At 43.6% G+C, this 17,106-nt stretch overlaps 1 protein-coding gene across 1 annotated transcript in view; it reads right to left on the bottom strand.

The window, feature by feature from the left end:
- Positions 1–11,764, bottom strand: part of LOC120302203 (zinc finger protein 850-like) — a 37,368-nt gene extending 25,604 nt beyond the window's left edge. The window contains exons 1-2 of the mRNA XM_039330280.1: positions 11,106–11,764; positions 1,736–2,953 (exon numbers count right to left, since the gene is read on the bottom strand). Of these exons, the coding sequence (XP_039186214.1) occupies positions 1,736–2,776 (1,041 nt within the window). The 5' untranslated portion in view covers positions 2,777–2,953; positions 11,106–11,764. The remainder of the gene's footprint in view (positions 1–1,735; positions 2,954–11,105) is intronic.
- Positions 11,765–17,106: the final 5,342 nt, after the last annotated feature.

The raw sequence follows: 17,106 nt of genomic DNA, 5'->3' as shown, positions 1-17,106 counted from the left end.
AGAACCACCTCTGCTTCAAAGGGAAACTATCAGCTGTTGCAACTGATCACTACGTCTTGTCCTCAATATAATAATAATAATAATAACAACAACAACCACAACAACAATAATAATAATAATAAAGTTGGAAGGGACCTTGGAGGTCATCAAGTATAGGTAACCCTATACCATTTTGGACAAATGGCTGTCCAGTCTCTTCTTAAAAACTTCCAGCATTTGAGCATTCACCGCTTCTGGAAGCAGGTTGTTCCACTGGTTAATTTTTCTAACTGTCAGGAAGTTTCTCCTTAGTTCTAGGTTGCTTCTCTCCTTGATTAGTTTCCACCCGTTGCTTCTTGTCCTGCCTTCAGGTGCTTTGGAAAATAGCTGGACTCCCTCTTCTTTGTGGCAGCCCCTGAGATATTGGAATACTGCTATCATGTCCCCCCTCGTCCTTCTCTTCATTAAACTAGACATACCCAATTCTAGCAGCCTTTCCTTATATGTTTTAGCCTCCAGTCCCCTAATCATCTTTGTTGCTCTTCTCTGTACTCTTTCTAGAGTCTCAACATCTTTTTTACATTATGGTGACCAAAACTGGGTGCAGTATGACCACAATTGGGACCAGTGTCGGTTGTTAGGTGAGTCACACTCAATTTTAAGATTTTGTTCTGCCAGAGCGTTAAACAATTCCCTGCAGTTGTTAAGTAAATTACATGGTCATTAAGTGAATCTGGCTTCCTCCATTGTCTTTGCTTGTCAGAAGCCAGCTGGGAAAATCCCAAATGGCGATCACGTAACCCCGGGATGTTACAACCCTCATAAATACACGCCAAGTGACAAGCATCCAAATTTTAAAGATGTTACTGTTGGGAGGGTACGACAGTCATATAGTAAGCGTAAGGGTTGGTCTAAGTCACTTTTTTTCAGCGCTGTTGTAACTTTGAACAGTCGCTAAACAAATTTAGTCACAGACATGTTATAATGATTCTTTGAGAAGGCAGAAGTTACTACATTCTAAGTGCCGAAGATGTGATTTAAATCTTGCATTCAAATGAAGGAATAGCATATACATTATTTATACTAAGACAGAATCACTAAATCATGCATCATTCCTCATATCATTTAAATGACAAAAATTAGAAATATTGACAGAAGTCCAAAGAATACATATCGATCTATTATAGTCCTGCAGCATAAGAAAAGGAGAACAATTTCATTTGTTTATGAATTTATAAAGCCACCTCAGTCAAGGCTACTGTAAGCATCAGTGCATCCCTTTGTTATATCAACTTATTTGTATTCTGCCTTTATTATTTCTACAAATATCTCAAGACAGTGAACATATCCAACACACCCATCTTCCCCACAACATCAACCCTGCGAGGTGAGTGGCTATTAATCCTTATTTCAAGGATGAATTTTTAGAAATAGGATGGTTTGCCACAAAAAAGATGAATGTGATGCGTTGTCAAGGGCACATCATTGGGGATCACTGAAGAACTCCAAAGAGTCAGGTGACCCAGATGATCCAATAGCAATCCAGGCCTCCCTATATAAGTTCCTGCTTCTCCAGAGTTCTTCAGTCTGAAAAATTGAAGACCTGATCTTCAGTCTTTGGGAATTCCCTTTCCTCGCTGATAGGTTGTTTTTTAACCTCAAATAGCGATTCTAGCATCACCACTCTCTAAACTACCCAAATGGGTTAATAGTAAAACACTACGCCTCACAGCCAACGGTCTTTAAGACCCCTCACCTTTTTCCCATGTCTCTCAAGCACAGAAAGTCCTGTCAGAAAGTTTTCCACCAAGTCAACAGCTTGCACACAACTTTCTGGGTGCTGCTGCCATACCCAACTCTGTATTTCCTTGGGCAAGATAGCCAAAAATTGTTCCAGGACCAGCAGTTCTAGAATCTGTTCCTTACTATGTCTCTCTGGTTTCAACCAATGATGGCAAAGGTCCAACAGTTGCCTGTAAGCTTTTCGGGGTCCCTCACTTTCTGGGTAACAGTACCAGCGGAAACTCTGGCGGGCACTCTCCATGACAATACCTCCTTTTTTCAAGATGGCTGTCTCTTCTTCCTCCTCATCTCCCTTGTCTCCATCTGTGAGAGTATTGCAAGCTGCCTCTTCAGGTTCTCCTATTCCATCAGGCTCTCTTAAGTGGATCATCCCACCTTCAGAATCTCTTGGGTTGTTTCTGGAAACCACACTGGCCTGATGATTGTCCCATAAGGTGACCTTGGCTCCTTCTGCTTTCTGAATATAGTCCTCACATATCTTAGCCATCTCCATCTGGGTGACTTCAGTCTGAGTGGCCTTTTCAACTCTGGAGAGGCCTCTATCCTTAACAGGGTTTGTGACGCCCTTGGTCCTCCCTCCATCTTTAACCATAAATGGGGCCTCATCTTGTAATTCAGGCACAATGCAAATCTTGATATCATCTCTGAGCTCAATCCTAGATTCTGGTGAGGACTTCCCTTGGACTTCAACTTCTTCTTCAACAGTAATCACACAATCAATTCCAACCATCCCCTCAGTGTTGGCCTCCTTCTCTTTAAAGGAGTTGGAAGAATTTTCAAGGGAGACCACACAAATCTGGATGTCGTCCAGCATTACCTTGGGAGGGGTTGCATCTGTCACTTTGTAATGTGGAGTCGGTAGGAGGACCTGCTGCCAGACTTCCCAGTATTGGGGCTTCACAATCGTTCCACTTAGATCCATGCAGTCTTTCCAGGATGGTGAGCAATTTAGGAACTCCTTAATTGTCCCAACAGGAGGTGAACACTTCTCCATTTCCACTTTAATTTAGAGAAAGCAGAGAACTGAAGCAACTGGCTTAGAATTTACTAGGAAGTCCGCTTCCTCGAGAAGCAGAGGTTGTCACCTCTTGCTTATTTTCAGGACTTAGTTTATGTTTTCCCCATGAATAACATCCTTCAGAAAAGAGATGAAGAGGATTCTTCCAACCAGCTGAAGGGGAAAAAAGGAAATGTCTCTGGTTAAAAAACGTTGGCAATTGTGAACCAAGAAAAAAAAAAAACATACAGGTAGTCCTCAACTTACAACAATTGGGCCAGAATTTCTTTTGCTAAACAATGGGGCCATAGAACAAGACAGGGAAGGAGCAAGATAATGTGCAAAGAGTGTGACAGAATGCATGACAGGCATAGTGCAGGTTGTGGGTGTGAGAGGGTACAAGGAGGGGTGCACAAAAAAGTCTAAATGCTATTGCTATTGCTATTGCTAGAACGATCAAGGGTCTAGGAGTGCCAGTGTAAACACAGAGGGGCTGAGGGAAGGTGTGCAAATGGGAAAACCTATCCCAGCAACTAATCAAGGAGAGAAGCAACCTAGAACTAAGGAAAAATTTCCTGACAGTTAGAACAATTAACCAATGAAACAACCTGCCTCCAGAAGCGGTGAATGCTCCAACACTGGAAGTTGTTAAGAAGAGACTGGACAGCTATTTGTCTGAAATGGTATAGGCGAACCTTTTAGAGACCCAGTGCCCAAACTGCAACCCAGAACCCACTTATTTATCACCAGGTGCTGGTGGGTGTGGCCGCGGTGGTCATGGCAGACTGGGTGGGGCCAGGGCAGCAAGGGCCAGTCCCTCACCATCTCTGGGGCATGGCACACGTGCCATAGCTTCGCCACCACTGGTATAGGGTTTCCTGCCTAAGCAGGGGGTTGCACTAGATGACTTCCAAGATCCCTTCCAAAATCATCATCATCATCACCATCATCATCATTATTATTATTATGTTAACTTGCAACCTCTTGCAACAACCTGCACAAACCCATTGCCCAGCACCTACAACAAAGTCATATGACCAGAGATGCTGGGCCAGCCAGAATTTCAAAGACCAGTCATAACCACCATTCATTCAGCATTGTAGTATAACTACCAACAGTCACTGAATGAACGGTCATGAGTCAAGGACTACCTGTAGAGCATTTTCAGGCAAGAAGCCACAAGACCTCCAACAGTACAGAACCGGATACTACAGACTCCTGGAGCACCCTTACAGTCACTAGTATTCTGCTCAGGGATGTTGATGGGGTACGGTAAAAATATCAAGATGTAGGCCATGACCCTACAATCAAAACCCTGCCCTCGGTTTCATGCATTACGCTTGTAACACAATAAAGAAGGCGGTGCTTGAACACCACAGTTGCAAGTACCATTTTGGCCACTTTCGGCCTCCTGCCGAGGCTTCTGCTTTAAAGCTAAATTTACTATCCACCTTGAGAGATCTTTTTTTGGGGGGTCCAAGCCATTGTGATCCTTGCTTGGTAGGATGGTATGTGCAGGAAGGAAATGTGGGGAGGGGGAACATCAGCAGTACAGGTAGACCTACCACCACAACTGAGCCCCAAATCTCTATTGCTAAGGAGAGCATTGAGTACGGTATCCTATTTTACGACCTTTTTGTGCCCACAGTTGTTAAACTGCAATTATTAAATGAATCACGCAGTTGTTAACCTGCTTCCTCCCCCCCCCCACTTTGCTTGTCAGACGCCAGCTGGGAAGGTTTAAAAATGGTGATCATGTGACCTCAGGACAGTACAACTGTCATAATAAATACCTGCCAGTTGCTGAGGGCCCAAATTTTAATCACATGACCAGAGGATGTTGCAATGTTGTTAAGCATGAAAAAATGATCATAATTCACTTTTTTTCCAATGTCATTGTAATTTGAAACAGTCACTAAATGATTAGTCGTAGGTCAAGGTCTACCTGTGGTGTCAGTGGTACTACTGACATCCCCCACCATGGCAGTTGGTTCCTAGAACAAAATAGGTGGGAAGGTAAGAAATGGATGTTTGGGATAGGAATAGATACAAATGGCTATGACCCAATGTCAGAAATAGAAGTCAAAATTATAACTGAAACCAAAAGACCAGAACAAAAATCATTATTTTGGTCATATTATGAGAAATGGAGAACCTACATATTCCTGAAGTACCTAGACATGTAACCAATACCTTTGTTAAGTTAGCAAAAGACATTGCCCATACTTTAGGCGTGTCTAACTGTTTTGTGTGTGGTGGAACAAACATGGGAGAAAGGTGGCCGTGGGAAGCACAAGAGTTAAATTATACCAAGATACTGGAAATGTCTAAAAATAATAATTTAACCTATACAAGTGGGAAAGATGGTGATTGGGGTCTCACTTCCAACTTGGTAGGACATGTATGTTACTCAAGAAACAAAACAGAATCGTGTGTAGCAGTAGGTGACCTCCTATGCACAGGGACATGGGAAAACGGTAAATGGTGGTCTGGAACCAATGAGACCACTGCTATGGATCCTGGAATTAACAAGGCTGCTATAACTATGAAGGTTTGTAGGCCTAAAAGTCTTGTTAATTCTAGGGTGTATTTTAATTCCTTGCTTGATCCCCTGCCTTATAGCCATGATTCGGAGGACCTCAGAAAGTACAGCCCAATTAACAGCAAAACATGAAACAATGTTAGCCTTATGGGAATATAAAATGGTACCTTCAGGAGATCCGGAATCAGAGGTAGAATAATGGAAGTTTAAGCTGGAAAACTTCCAAAAGGGGGGAGTAATGTGGGAAAGAAATAGAATAACATAGAATAAAGAAGAATAAAGTATAATAATAATAATAATGAAAAATCACTAAAAGCAAAAATCATGTGTCTGCATAATCTCTGAAAGAAAGCTGTGTTAGCAAAAGCTGTATTAACAGTATGTGAATGACCTAATGCATATTTAGAAACATTGTATAAAAGTAAAAACTGCCTTCATTGTATTCCATGAGAAATGGACCTAACGTGTGAGAAACTATCTGAATGTTACACAAAGTAGATTCCATATACAATGTAAGATTCCATCTATGCTTCCTTTGTTCCTGAGAAAAAGAAACCTATAAAGCTTTAGTTTAGACCCTCCCCCTTGTTCAGAAATTTGTTGATTGTTAAATCACTTCTGAACCTTTTTGCGCAAAAATAAATATCTCTCTCTTTCACCCTCTGGAATTTCGTAAAAGTCCTTATATTTTTTAAGGCTTTATTTTTCCACAAGAGTGTCAGTGGTACTATTGACATCCCCCCCCCAATTCTCCTAATATCCCCCACCCTCCCTCCCCTGCATATTCCATCACACTTGGTTGATCAATGGGTGTAGTCTCCTAAGTGTGGCCTCACATTTTAAGACTTCATTATTAGTATTTTAAAAGGTGATACTACCACTTTTAACATCTAAGTCTGGCCCTCTTTTGTATCTTTAAGAAAGCATGTCCCCCCCCCCCCGCCGCTTCTTCGCCAATGCCAATTCTTTGATATGTGTGAGATCTAGGTTTTTAAGCAACTAGAAATAGAGCGCTATTGTCCTGAATACAAGAAAGTCCAGTTGCCTCATGAAAAAGCATCCGTGGGACAACTATGATCTGGATGACTGAGAATCTGCATAGACGAGTCCTGAATACACTTGCAATATGCAAAAAAAAAAAAAAAAAAGATTCAAACCTAACTGGGAAAGAGTATTGTAAGCCATGCATTGGTCACTTGTGGAATGTTATGTAGAATCAATGTTTTCTACTGTTCAAACTTCACAAGTGATCAAGGTATTTTATTGATCATTTGTTTACTGACTATCATGTGTACTGAATGCCTTGCGATAATAAAAGCCTTTGAATCTGCTTCTTTTTAACAGCCTTCCGATCTGGAATCAGAGAAACCCATCTCCACTCAAAAAATACAGTATTTCCTTAAAGACAATAGATCACTGACAGGCCGCTGGAGCCAGTCAACATTTAAAAGCCTTGGGAATTTAGCACCTCTGCCTGGCCAGGAAGTTCTTTCCTAATGAGGGAGATAACAGACGAAATATTTTCTAAGTTCCTCTGACCATAAAAATACCACCTATGTTTCCTGTTTCCCTGTAGTAATAAAACATATATATCACATTCTTGTGATCTCATGTTTGACACAAAGGATTCCAATGAAGGAGAATATTTGTAGCTCAGGATTGACATGAGGTTGACATCAGATCATATGGATCCCTTTGTGGTGTCCTTGGTGCTCTCTGAGCTTGCTTGTTTTCTTGCAAAACTAGGTAACATCATCAGTGCTAAGTCTTCACTGCACTGCACTAGCACTGATGATGTTACCTGGTTAGGATAATGAAATGTTTGCAAGAAAACAAGCAAGCTCAGAGAGCACCAAGGACACCACAAAGGGACCCATATGATCTGAAAATCTCACTGATGTGCCAGTCTGGGTTCAGCTGCCCCCAAAAGCAAACCTTGTATTGTTTTTGGAACAATAATAATGAATCTTTTTCCAAAAGCAGCCAGCCTCCGCATCTTGATTGCTTCCCAGCTTGGAAGAAACCCAGAGAAATTCTCCCAAACATGCATCATTTGTTTCTGTACCCTATCAAAAGATTTGATCTGCCCACACACACTTAATCAATGCTTTTTGTGTCAGCACCATCATGAATTGTGAGGTGGGGGAATTGTTTGGGAAAATGAAAGCGCTGTATTTCCTGCCTCAAGGTCACCCAGCTAAAAGGCTGGCCGCATACTAAACCATGCTTGGATTGTCCATTATGGAAACATCTTGCCTGAACCCGATTGATTACACTGGAGTCGACAATGAGAGTGTGTTAAGGGAGGGAAAAGGAGAACCTAGGAATTTTGGTGTGTGATTCTCAGTTCTGGCTTTGCAATACAGATAGCCCTCGACTTACGTTTGTTTAGTGCCCATTCAAAATTACAACAGCACTGAAAAAAGCAGGGCGGATTTGATTAAGTCGATTCAAATCACGATTTAAATCATAATTTTTTAAAGAGCAACTGTCATCTCTGTCCCACAGCGGCTCCTCCTCTGACCCGCTGTTCACTCACCGACAGTCCCATTCACTTCAGTGGGACGGCTGGTGATGCCGCAGTGACACAACAAGGTGAGGGACGTGGCGGGCAGCAGGTGAGCGGATGCACGCTAACAGGCACTGCCATAATGGATCTGAAATGACAGGTGCTCTTTAAATGTAAGGACTCATTCTTGCTGGTGGTTAGAATCTTTAATATTATTTGCAAACAAAAGGGAAGATTTCCTATTTCGAATAATAAGTGGTCAGGTTAGTAAAACAGCGATATCAGAACCGATTTTAGGTTAATAGGTTAATCACAAATAGTTGGAAAACTACTCATTCTTTTATTTAATTAAAATACTTAGAGCCTGGTATAGATGCATTTCTCTTCAAACAATCATAGTTTGTAATGTACATAGATTTGTAAAACAATGGGATAAAGGAATATTGCTGAACTTAGTTTGATGATTTATCTCATGGTTACTTTATCTTATGTGAAATTGTGTAAATGTATCAATGCAGTGCATGTTATCTCAGCTTGCAGAGCTTGGATTCATTGAATGAGTTTACAAAAAATGTAAATATTGCAGAATATACAGCCTCGTGCTATATAACTAAGCTCCATTTCATGCTGAACAAACTAAATTAGTAATGTATCTTAAATAGAAAACTATATTTAGATAGATTTTTACTCCAAAAGCATTTAGAGTAAATTTGATAAAAATAAAAAAAATCTGATTTAAATAAAAAGAATCCGATTTTATTTATTTATTTTTTAAAAAACTATCATTATCCACCCTGGAAAAAAATGACTTGTGACCATTTTTCACAATTATGATCATTGCAGCATCCCCGTGGTCACATGATTTACATTCAGATGTTTGACAACTGGTTCATATTTATGACGGTTGCAGTGCCTTGTGACCTTCCGACAATGGGGAAGCCAGATTGTTAACAACCATGTTACTAATTTAACAACTGCAGTGATTCACTTAACAAATGTTGTAAAATGGGGCAAAACTCACATAACCAATTTCTCACTTAACAACATAAATTTTGGACTCAATTTTGGTTGTAAATCAAAGACTATCTGTACTGCAATAAGCTTGATTTCTAATAAACTATATCTTTCTCAACAAATGGATCATATCAGACTGTGTAAATTTTGCGCGTGAATACTCAGTTCTAGCTTTACTTTTGCTACAAACACTTATCTTTAGTAAAACAACCTATCACTTCAGCCTAAATCAAAGGGGGTCTTTCTTTCCCAAATGTCTAAGTCAGGGCAGGTCTGACATTTAAGCTACATCTAAATATTCTTGTAGAGGTTACACTTTTTCCTCTTTCTCAAGCCCTCCCCCCTTGACCAGTTCATCAGCGTCCAATAGTATTCCTTTTTGATGTTTTGGGAACAGCTTTGATGCTTGGTGTAATGTATTGGCCACAACTGTTTTAAATCACTTGCTTAATGTCTGACCTACCTTGCTGTATTGTTTAACAGTTGCTGTTACTGAAAGCCAGACTGGCTACCTCCAAGATGATAATGAGGTTTAAGGCAGGAAACTGTTACTTTAAACTTATTGATTGCCACCGTCCTAGAGGGTAACTGTATAAATAGCTGTGCAGCAGCCTTTAGGGCAGTGATGGCGAACCTTTTAGAGACTTTTAGAGACCGAGTGCCCAAAAACTGGCTCTGCCCCCACTCCACACCCTGCCCCACCCCCAGCCCGTCCCCCACCCCACCTGTCCGCAGGGCCACTCACCGCCTCCAGGGCCCACCACAGATTTCCCAGGCAGCCCAGCAGTGCCATGGCGGTCACGCCCTCTGCCCGCACCCCACAGCATCAATTGTGCGGGATGGGGCATGAGGGCAGAATCTTGTCTACACTGCCTGGCTACCATGTCCTTGGCTACCCTGCTCTGTGTGAGCCACGCTCGGGGGGGGGGGCGACTCTCCTCCAGGGGGGCTGCTGGTGAGCAGGGGGTCGTGGGGGGAGGCAAGACTGGAGCAACACCTCTCTGTGTGCCCACAAAGAGAGCTCCGAGTGTTGTCTCTGGCACGCATGCCATAGTTTCGCCACCACTGCTTTAGGGCTACTTCTGTTCCGAGTTAATAAGCTTGTTTGCTGTTTCAACACTCTGCCTCCTAAGATATAACACTTGGTGCCTCTCCATGATAGTTTCCCATTCTGTTCCCAGACTGTGTGCTTGCCAACTGGCTTATTCCAGTTTTACACCTCTGGTTCTCATCAGCTTGTCTCCCCTCCCCCCACCCCAATTTGTCTTCCCATTCCCATGCCTGACCTCTGCTTCCCCCAGATTCCTTCCCAGCCCCTCCCTTTTTAATGGCAGGATGCCAATGAAGCAAAGAAGCTAAAGATGGCAGACCTGACAGATTGTTTCTATTTAGAGGTTTAAGTCCGACATTTTGCTTTGCCCGGATTACTTAAAGGGATTAAAGTGATTCGTACTTTCGGGGGGGGGGGGGCAAAGAAGCCCCTTTGCAAAGGTAAAAGTCTCCCTCTCTCTCTTTCTCAAATGCAGGGATCAAGTTCTGATCAGCTCCACACGGATTTGGAGGCAACAAAGGAACTGGACCAAAACAAGAAAAAACAAATATGGGTCAGCTCCAGAGAAAAACTAAATTTAGTACTAGGTGCGAAAAGGCAGATGATACCAAGCTCGGAAATCCCGGCCATAGCAACTGTTCTCACGGGGAAAGGAGGAGTTCAAGTTAAGATACACACAGAGGGAAGCACAGAGAGAGAGAGCGAGAGAGAGAAAGAGAGACTAACCGCGGGATCTCAATGATCATTGTCCTGTCTTGGCCCCTGCGAAGTAAGCGGGGGAAGGTGCGAAGGGGATCCCACCCGTGGGAAACGGGCGGAGAGGGAGCACCGTCGCCTGCCGACACAGCCGGGCGGAAAAGCGGCCAGGCAATGAAACGAGCAGGCGCCGCCGTTCCCTCTCCATTGGAGGAAAGGCGCGGCGGCGGGAAAGGCGTTCGGGCTGCCGGCTTTCCCCGGATCTGGGAAGGACCGCGGAAGGGAGGCGAGGCTGGAAGGCCACAATCTCGGGACTCCGCGTGGGCAACGAGCCGGCAAAGGGGATGGGCACGCGCGTGCGCGCGCCTCTCTCGCTCCCGAGTTCCTTTCTCCAGCGCCGCCGCGCGAGCCCGCGCATTCCCTCCCGTGCATTCTCATCCGGGGCCGGAGGGGGGGGTGGGGTGAGGAGGGGGCGGAGGTTGCACCTGGACCAGAGGAAAACGGAGTGACTCACCTCCCCTTGGAAGACGGGATGCTCTTTGGTGGCCGGTGGGTCATGCCCAAAAGCCCTCTCCTTTTTTTTTTTTTTTTTTTTGCTTCCGTCGGGGGCCGGAGGAAGGGAACTCCCCCAATCCCAGGAAATGCGCAATCGCCCCCCTCCGGATAAGACACGGCCTGCCCTCCCCTTCCGTCTTGCTGCACGTGGGAACGGGGAGGTGGGGGGGGAGGGAAGAGAGGAGGGGAATGTGAAGGGTTAACTATTCCTTGACTGCTTTGCTTTGCGACTTCGGAGCTGATCAGCGAAGGGCCCTTTCTCTGCAGCGCCACTGGCATCGCTTTGCATTTTCCAGCTCTCCTAAATTGCGCTCCGAGCGTGCCAGATCCAAGCGGATCTGAAATTCAACTCCCGTGCGCGCAAAAGTCGGTCCAGAAATCAGCGCCGCTGAGAAAGCTTGTGCTTTAAAAAAAAAAAAAAACCACCCACCCACACAAACGCACGCACACATAATCAAGCGCAAGACAAGCCGCCGTCGGTAGATGGCACCTTCAGCCTTTCCTGATAGAAAGCTGTTGTTGTTGTTAATTGCGAAGTCGTGTCCGACCCATCGCGACCCCATGGACAATGTTCCTCCAGGTCTTCCTGTCCTCTACCATCTTCTGGAGTCCATTCAAATTCACACCTACTGCTTCAGTGACTCCATCCAGCCATCTCATTCTCTGTCGTCCTCTTCTTCTATTGCCCTCAATCTTTCCCAGCATTAGGCCCTTCTCCAGTGAGTCCTTCCTTCTCATTAGGTGGCCAAAGTACTTGAGTTTCAACTTCAGGATCTGGCCTTCTAAAGAGCAGTCAGGGTTGATCTCTTCTAGGACTGACCGGTTTGATCACCTTGCAGTCCAAGGGACTCGCAGGAGTCTTCTCCAGCACCATAGTTCAAAGGCCTCAATTCTTTGGCGCTCAGCCTTTCTTATGGTCCAACTTTCACAGCCATACATTGCAACTGGGAAAAGCATGGCCTGGACTATACGCACTTTTGTTGGCAGGGTGATGTCTCTGCTTTTTAGTATGCTGTCTAGATTTGCCATAGCTTTCCTCCCCAGGAGCAAGCGTCTTTTAATTTCTTGGCTGCAGTCCCCATCTGAGGTGATCTTGGAGCCCAGAAAAATAAAATCTGTCACTACCTCCATTTCTTCCCCATCTATTTGCCAGGAATTGAGAGGGCCGGATGCCATGATTTTGGTTTTCTTAATGTTGAGTTTCAAGCCAACTTTTGCACTCTCCTTCTTCACCCGCATCAAGAGGCTCTTTAGTTCCTCTTCACTTTCTGCCATTAGAGTGGTATCATCTGCATATCTTAGGTTGTTGATATTTCTCCCGGCAATCTTAATTCCAACTTTTGATTCATCATAGAAAGCTATGTTGTTTCATTCTATGGAGAGTCTGTCATCCAGGCCATGGTTATCCCAAAGGTGCTTTTTAAGGAGGCACCTGGACTTCCTTGTTTTTCCTTGAAGATGTTTCACTTCTCATCCAAGAAGCTTCTTCAGCTGTGACTGGATGGTGGGGAATGGAAGGATTTATACTCCTTGCAGACAGCTGGTCATTTGCATTCCTTTAGAGTAGGGGTAGGCAACCTTTGCTCTTTTATGACTCGTGGACTTCAACTCCCAGAATTCCTCAGTCATCACAGCTCAGCTTGGAAACCTCCCTTTCCCCTCAGCATGGCTGGCTCAGGAATTCTGGGAGTTGAAGTCCACGAGTCATAAAAGAGCCAAGGCTGCCTATCCCTGTTTTAGAGAGTTGTTGAGACCACTTGGAGGCTTGTCTGTGTCCTCAGGGGTCACCTGGGTGGTGCAAATGGGTGTGGAGCCTTCTTGGAACTGCCGAAAGGACTGTTGTGGAGCTGTGCTTTTTTGCATGATGTTTTCTGCCCTGTGTCCCGTTGTTTTAAGGACTGCTTTACCATTTCATTATACTATACTGCAGGGGTGTCAAACTGCCGGCCCATGGGCCGGTTTCATCATACCAAAGCCACGCCCACCCCATTGCTGGCAATGCAAAAAGAGTTGCAATACATCATGACACGTCATGTGAAGGGTTTGACACCTGTGCTATACAGATATAGGAGAATATTCGTAGGGTTGAAATGAGGGGTCCTTGGTGCTCTCTGAGCTTGTTTGGTTTTTTTGCAGGCGTTTCATTACCCAACTAGATAACATCATCAGTGCTCGCATCAATGACGAAGTTACCTAGTTTGGTAATGAAAAGCCTGCAAGAAAACAAACAAGCTCAGAGAGGACCAAGGACCCCATATTATACCATAGGATGGTGTTTTCATAAGCTTTAGAGCTACAGTACATGCTAAAAGTGGGCTAAGTGTACTGTGTGTGTGTGTGTGTGTGTGTGTGTGTGTGTGTGTGTGTGTGTTAAGGAGTAAAGAAGGCTGAAGCAGTTGCAAATATTTTACTATAGCCATTTCGCTTCTTTGAAACCAGGTTGTCCAATGTGGGGAAGAAAATTGGCTGCACCCACGGAGGGATTTGATGTCTAGAAAAGATGCTCAGTTACAATCTTTGCACCACTAATCTAAATGAACAGCATAAGATACATCTTTCATAGCTTCAGAATGCTTGTTATGCATTCAGGAGGGAGGAGTGTGTTTAATCAGCTGAACTTTTGGAGAAAAGTGCTTTCTGCTAAATGACAAGTCTTTAGGCCCAGCTAGCCCAGAACTGCCTACAGTAACTCTGTTTCTACGATCTGGTTTCTTTTGTTAACTGAGCTTTGGTTATGGATTAACCTAGTTAATGAAACACCGAACCAACTTTAGCCCAAGTTTGCCAATGTGGCAAAGTGAAAACGTTGCCTTCTTCCAGGAAGTTTTTAACTTCTTCAGTCTGAAATTTCTTGTTATCTTTCATCTAACTTCTAACCAGGTCTGGCATTATCTTTTCAGGATCAGCCAATGTCATTTAGATCAGAGATCTCCAATCTTTCTGGGCTCGCAGACCGGGAGGGAAGGAGAGCAGCTTCATAATTGGTGCGCACGTGCACAGGGCCACGCACACTGGCGTGCCACTAGTGGACCCGTTTGTGCATGCAGAATGTGCTGGCGGCATGTGCATGTGTGAACAGCCACACACACCCCCACAGCGACTAGCGGCGCATGCGGAAACAGGCTGTAGACACCCACCCTGCACTAGCGTCCCCGTTCGTGGCCGTGTGCATGCACGAATGGGGCCGCGGGCACTAGCACAAATGGAGAATGCGTGGGCACTAGCACAAATGGGGAATGCGTGCCCATGCGTGCACACACCGGCCAGCCATTTCTGCAGCCATCAGCCAAGAGCCCACAGCCTGGTCCCAGGCCGTGGACCATAGGTTGGGGACCCCTGCTTTAGATGGTTGCCTTGTGAGGGGCACAAGACATGGACTTTGTAACTTGTTAACTAATATTACATTGTATTTTAATTTGACTTATTTTTCTTTCTTTTAAAATGGTGATATGGGTTTATTATTACAGACTGGAATGTAGGAAAACTTTTTATCCTGTTGCTATATGAATTGATTGATAGTGTCTGCACAATGACTCCTCATAAGATAGAGACAGCTTTTTAGCACTAATTGGCATCTGGTCTGTCTCGTGAACTCCAAACAACCTTTTTGTTTATTAGCCTCCTAAAATTTATACACTTTCTGTTGGCATACTTCGTTTTAATGAACACGTGTGGTATTATGGGATGCAAATCAATAACATGACTACATGTAATTGATTGCCTATGCAAAGGGGAAGTTACTTTTATTCTGTCCAGTCACCTTTTTCTCTATAACAAAGAATGTTGGATGGGTTTCTAGGTTTTCCTTTTTCATAGGGAGATCCCACTTTATCAGAGTACTCTAATAAATTGCTTTTAAATTATCTTCCAGCTCAGTTACTTATTGGAAAAGGTGCACTGAGGCAGAACCTAAGGTCAGATTTGGCCTTCACCCTCTAGCTGTCCCTAAAGTAGAAAAGGTCAAAAATGTAGTTTTATGACTGAGCTCGTCCAGGGCCTGCAAATACGGCCTACCTATTCCAGAATTTGAGAAAGGAGAGGTCATTTAAAAATGACCCTTGACAAAATATGTTCCATGCATGCAAAAAATGTTGATTTCAAGAAATACCCACTTTTGCTTTAAGATAAAAAAAACACTACAGATTTCTGAATGAGGAATAGGAGTTTATAAGCTATGAAAATTACAATGTAAAATTAAACACTTATAAAATCATAGAGATAAAAATGTGAGCGGTTATTGCTAAATCAAACAATACTACACTTTCACTAACTACTACTGTCTTAACCTGGTATGAATGAATGTCTTCATTCATGATGCATTTAAGAAATTGTGCGACTATACCCTATAGGTCAAATTGAATGGATACAACGGCATTTCTTCCTTGAGGCAAATCCACAACTGGTGAACGACTTACTAATGCCACATACGTTTGCCAAATAATGCACACAAGTGTCTCTGGTATATATGGATTGTAAATGTGGATTGTCACAATTTCTGGATCACAGTGTTTCAAACACACTTGGAAAAAATATGTTTGGCCAATCTTAAGAAGAGGAAGCCCAAAGGACAAAAATGCATTCACACCTGTCCGTGAATTCTAATGAATTCTGTATCTTTAGTAAGTAGCTTACAACGTTTTTTTTCCTTCCTAAAAAAGTTAGCATTATTATTTTTGTTCTCTGGCTGCAACTGCACACCACAAGCATCTGTGAGGGCCATGTGACATCACACACCATGGTGCATTACAGGCAGTCCTCAACTTAAGACTATGCCAGTAGTCCTTGACTTACGTCCACAACTGAAACCACAATTTCTGTTGCTAAGTGAAACAGTTGTTCAGTGAATTTTGCCCCATTTTATCACCTTTCTTGCAACAGTTGTTAAGTGGCTCACTACAGGCCATGGGGATGTTGCAACGGTTGTGTGAAAAACAGTCATAAGTCACTTTTTTCCAGTGCTGCTGTTAGGTTTGAACAGCCAGGCACACTGGCTGAGGAATTCTGGGAGTTGAAATCCACAAGTCATAAAAGGGCCAAGTTTGAAAACCCCTGTCATAGGTCAAGGACTACTTGTATGCAAATGACTTGAATGATGCAGTTGATGAAAATGACATAATTACGGCACGACATTACAAACGTGGCTTCATTGGAGCTCCTAAACATGTCTCAGCCCTACTCATTCAGTGGCCAGAAGCATCCCTTATGAGAAATCATAAGCAAACTTCATTTTGCCTCTTATTATCCAGCAAACTATGGCTTTGCTCATTTTCCTTGACATCCTTCAACTCTGAGCCGTTGGTCTGCCTTGTTTGCCTTTCCTACCAATTAGTCTTGGCAGTGGGCATAAATGGGGCATCTTTGGGGTGGCAACTGAATCAAAGCAGAAACTCTTCCTGTTATAAGTGGGTTAGAGCGGATTTTTTACATTCTACAAGACTCCTGGCTTTTCTAACTACCCCAACTCCCAAGTTTTCAACAACAGAAATAACCTACAGGAGAAAATTTTCTCCTCAGAATATAAAGCCTGGTGTCTCAGGTGCATAGAATCTAGAAGTATTTGGGAAGAGGTCAAGATGGTAGCTTTGAACCCATGTGAAGAAAGCCCTGCACTTTTTAATGCCTCTATAAAAAGAGTCTTTAGAGCAGGGTGGGCAACTGGCCTTTTTATGACCTGTAGACTTCAACTCCCAAAATTCTTGAGAATTCTGGGAGTTGAAGTCCACGGGTCATAAAGGGGCCATAGTTGCCCATCCCTGCTTTAGAGCAGGAATCCTCAACCTTGGCAACTTTTAAGATTTGTGGACTTCAACTCCCAGAATTCCTCAGCCAGCAAAGCAAAGCTGACTGAGGAATTCTGGGAGTTGAAGTCCACAAGTCTTAAAGCTGCCAAGGTTGAGACCCCCTGCTTTAGAGCATTTCAGTGGAGACTTAATTCCAGGCCTTATTTGAGCCTTCACATC

This window comes from Crotalus tigris, unplaced genomic scaffold, assembly GCF_016545835.1.
Source record: "Crotalus tigris isolate CLP2741 ecotype Arizona unplaced genomic scaffold, ASM1654583v1 scf7180000024427.8105951120:4207309, whole genome shotgun sequence".
In the NCBI taxonomy this organism is placed as follows: domain Eukaryota; kingdom Metazoa; phylum Chordata; class Lepidosauria; order Squamata; family Viperidae; genus Crotalus; species Crotalus tigris.
Note: the sequence above shows the minus strand (reverse complement) of the source record. Positions and strands in the feature narration are given on the sequence as shown.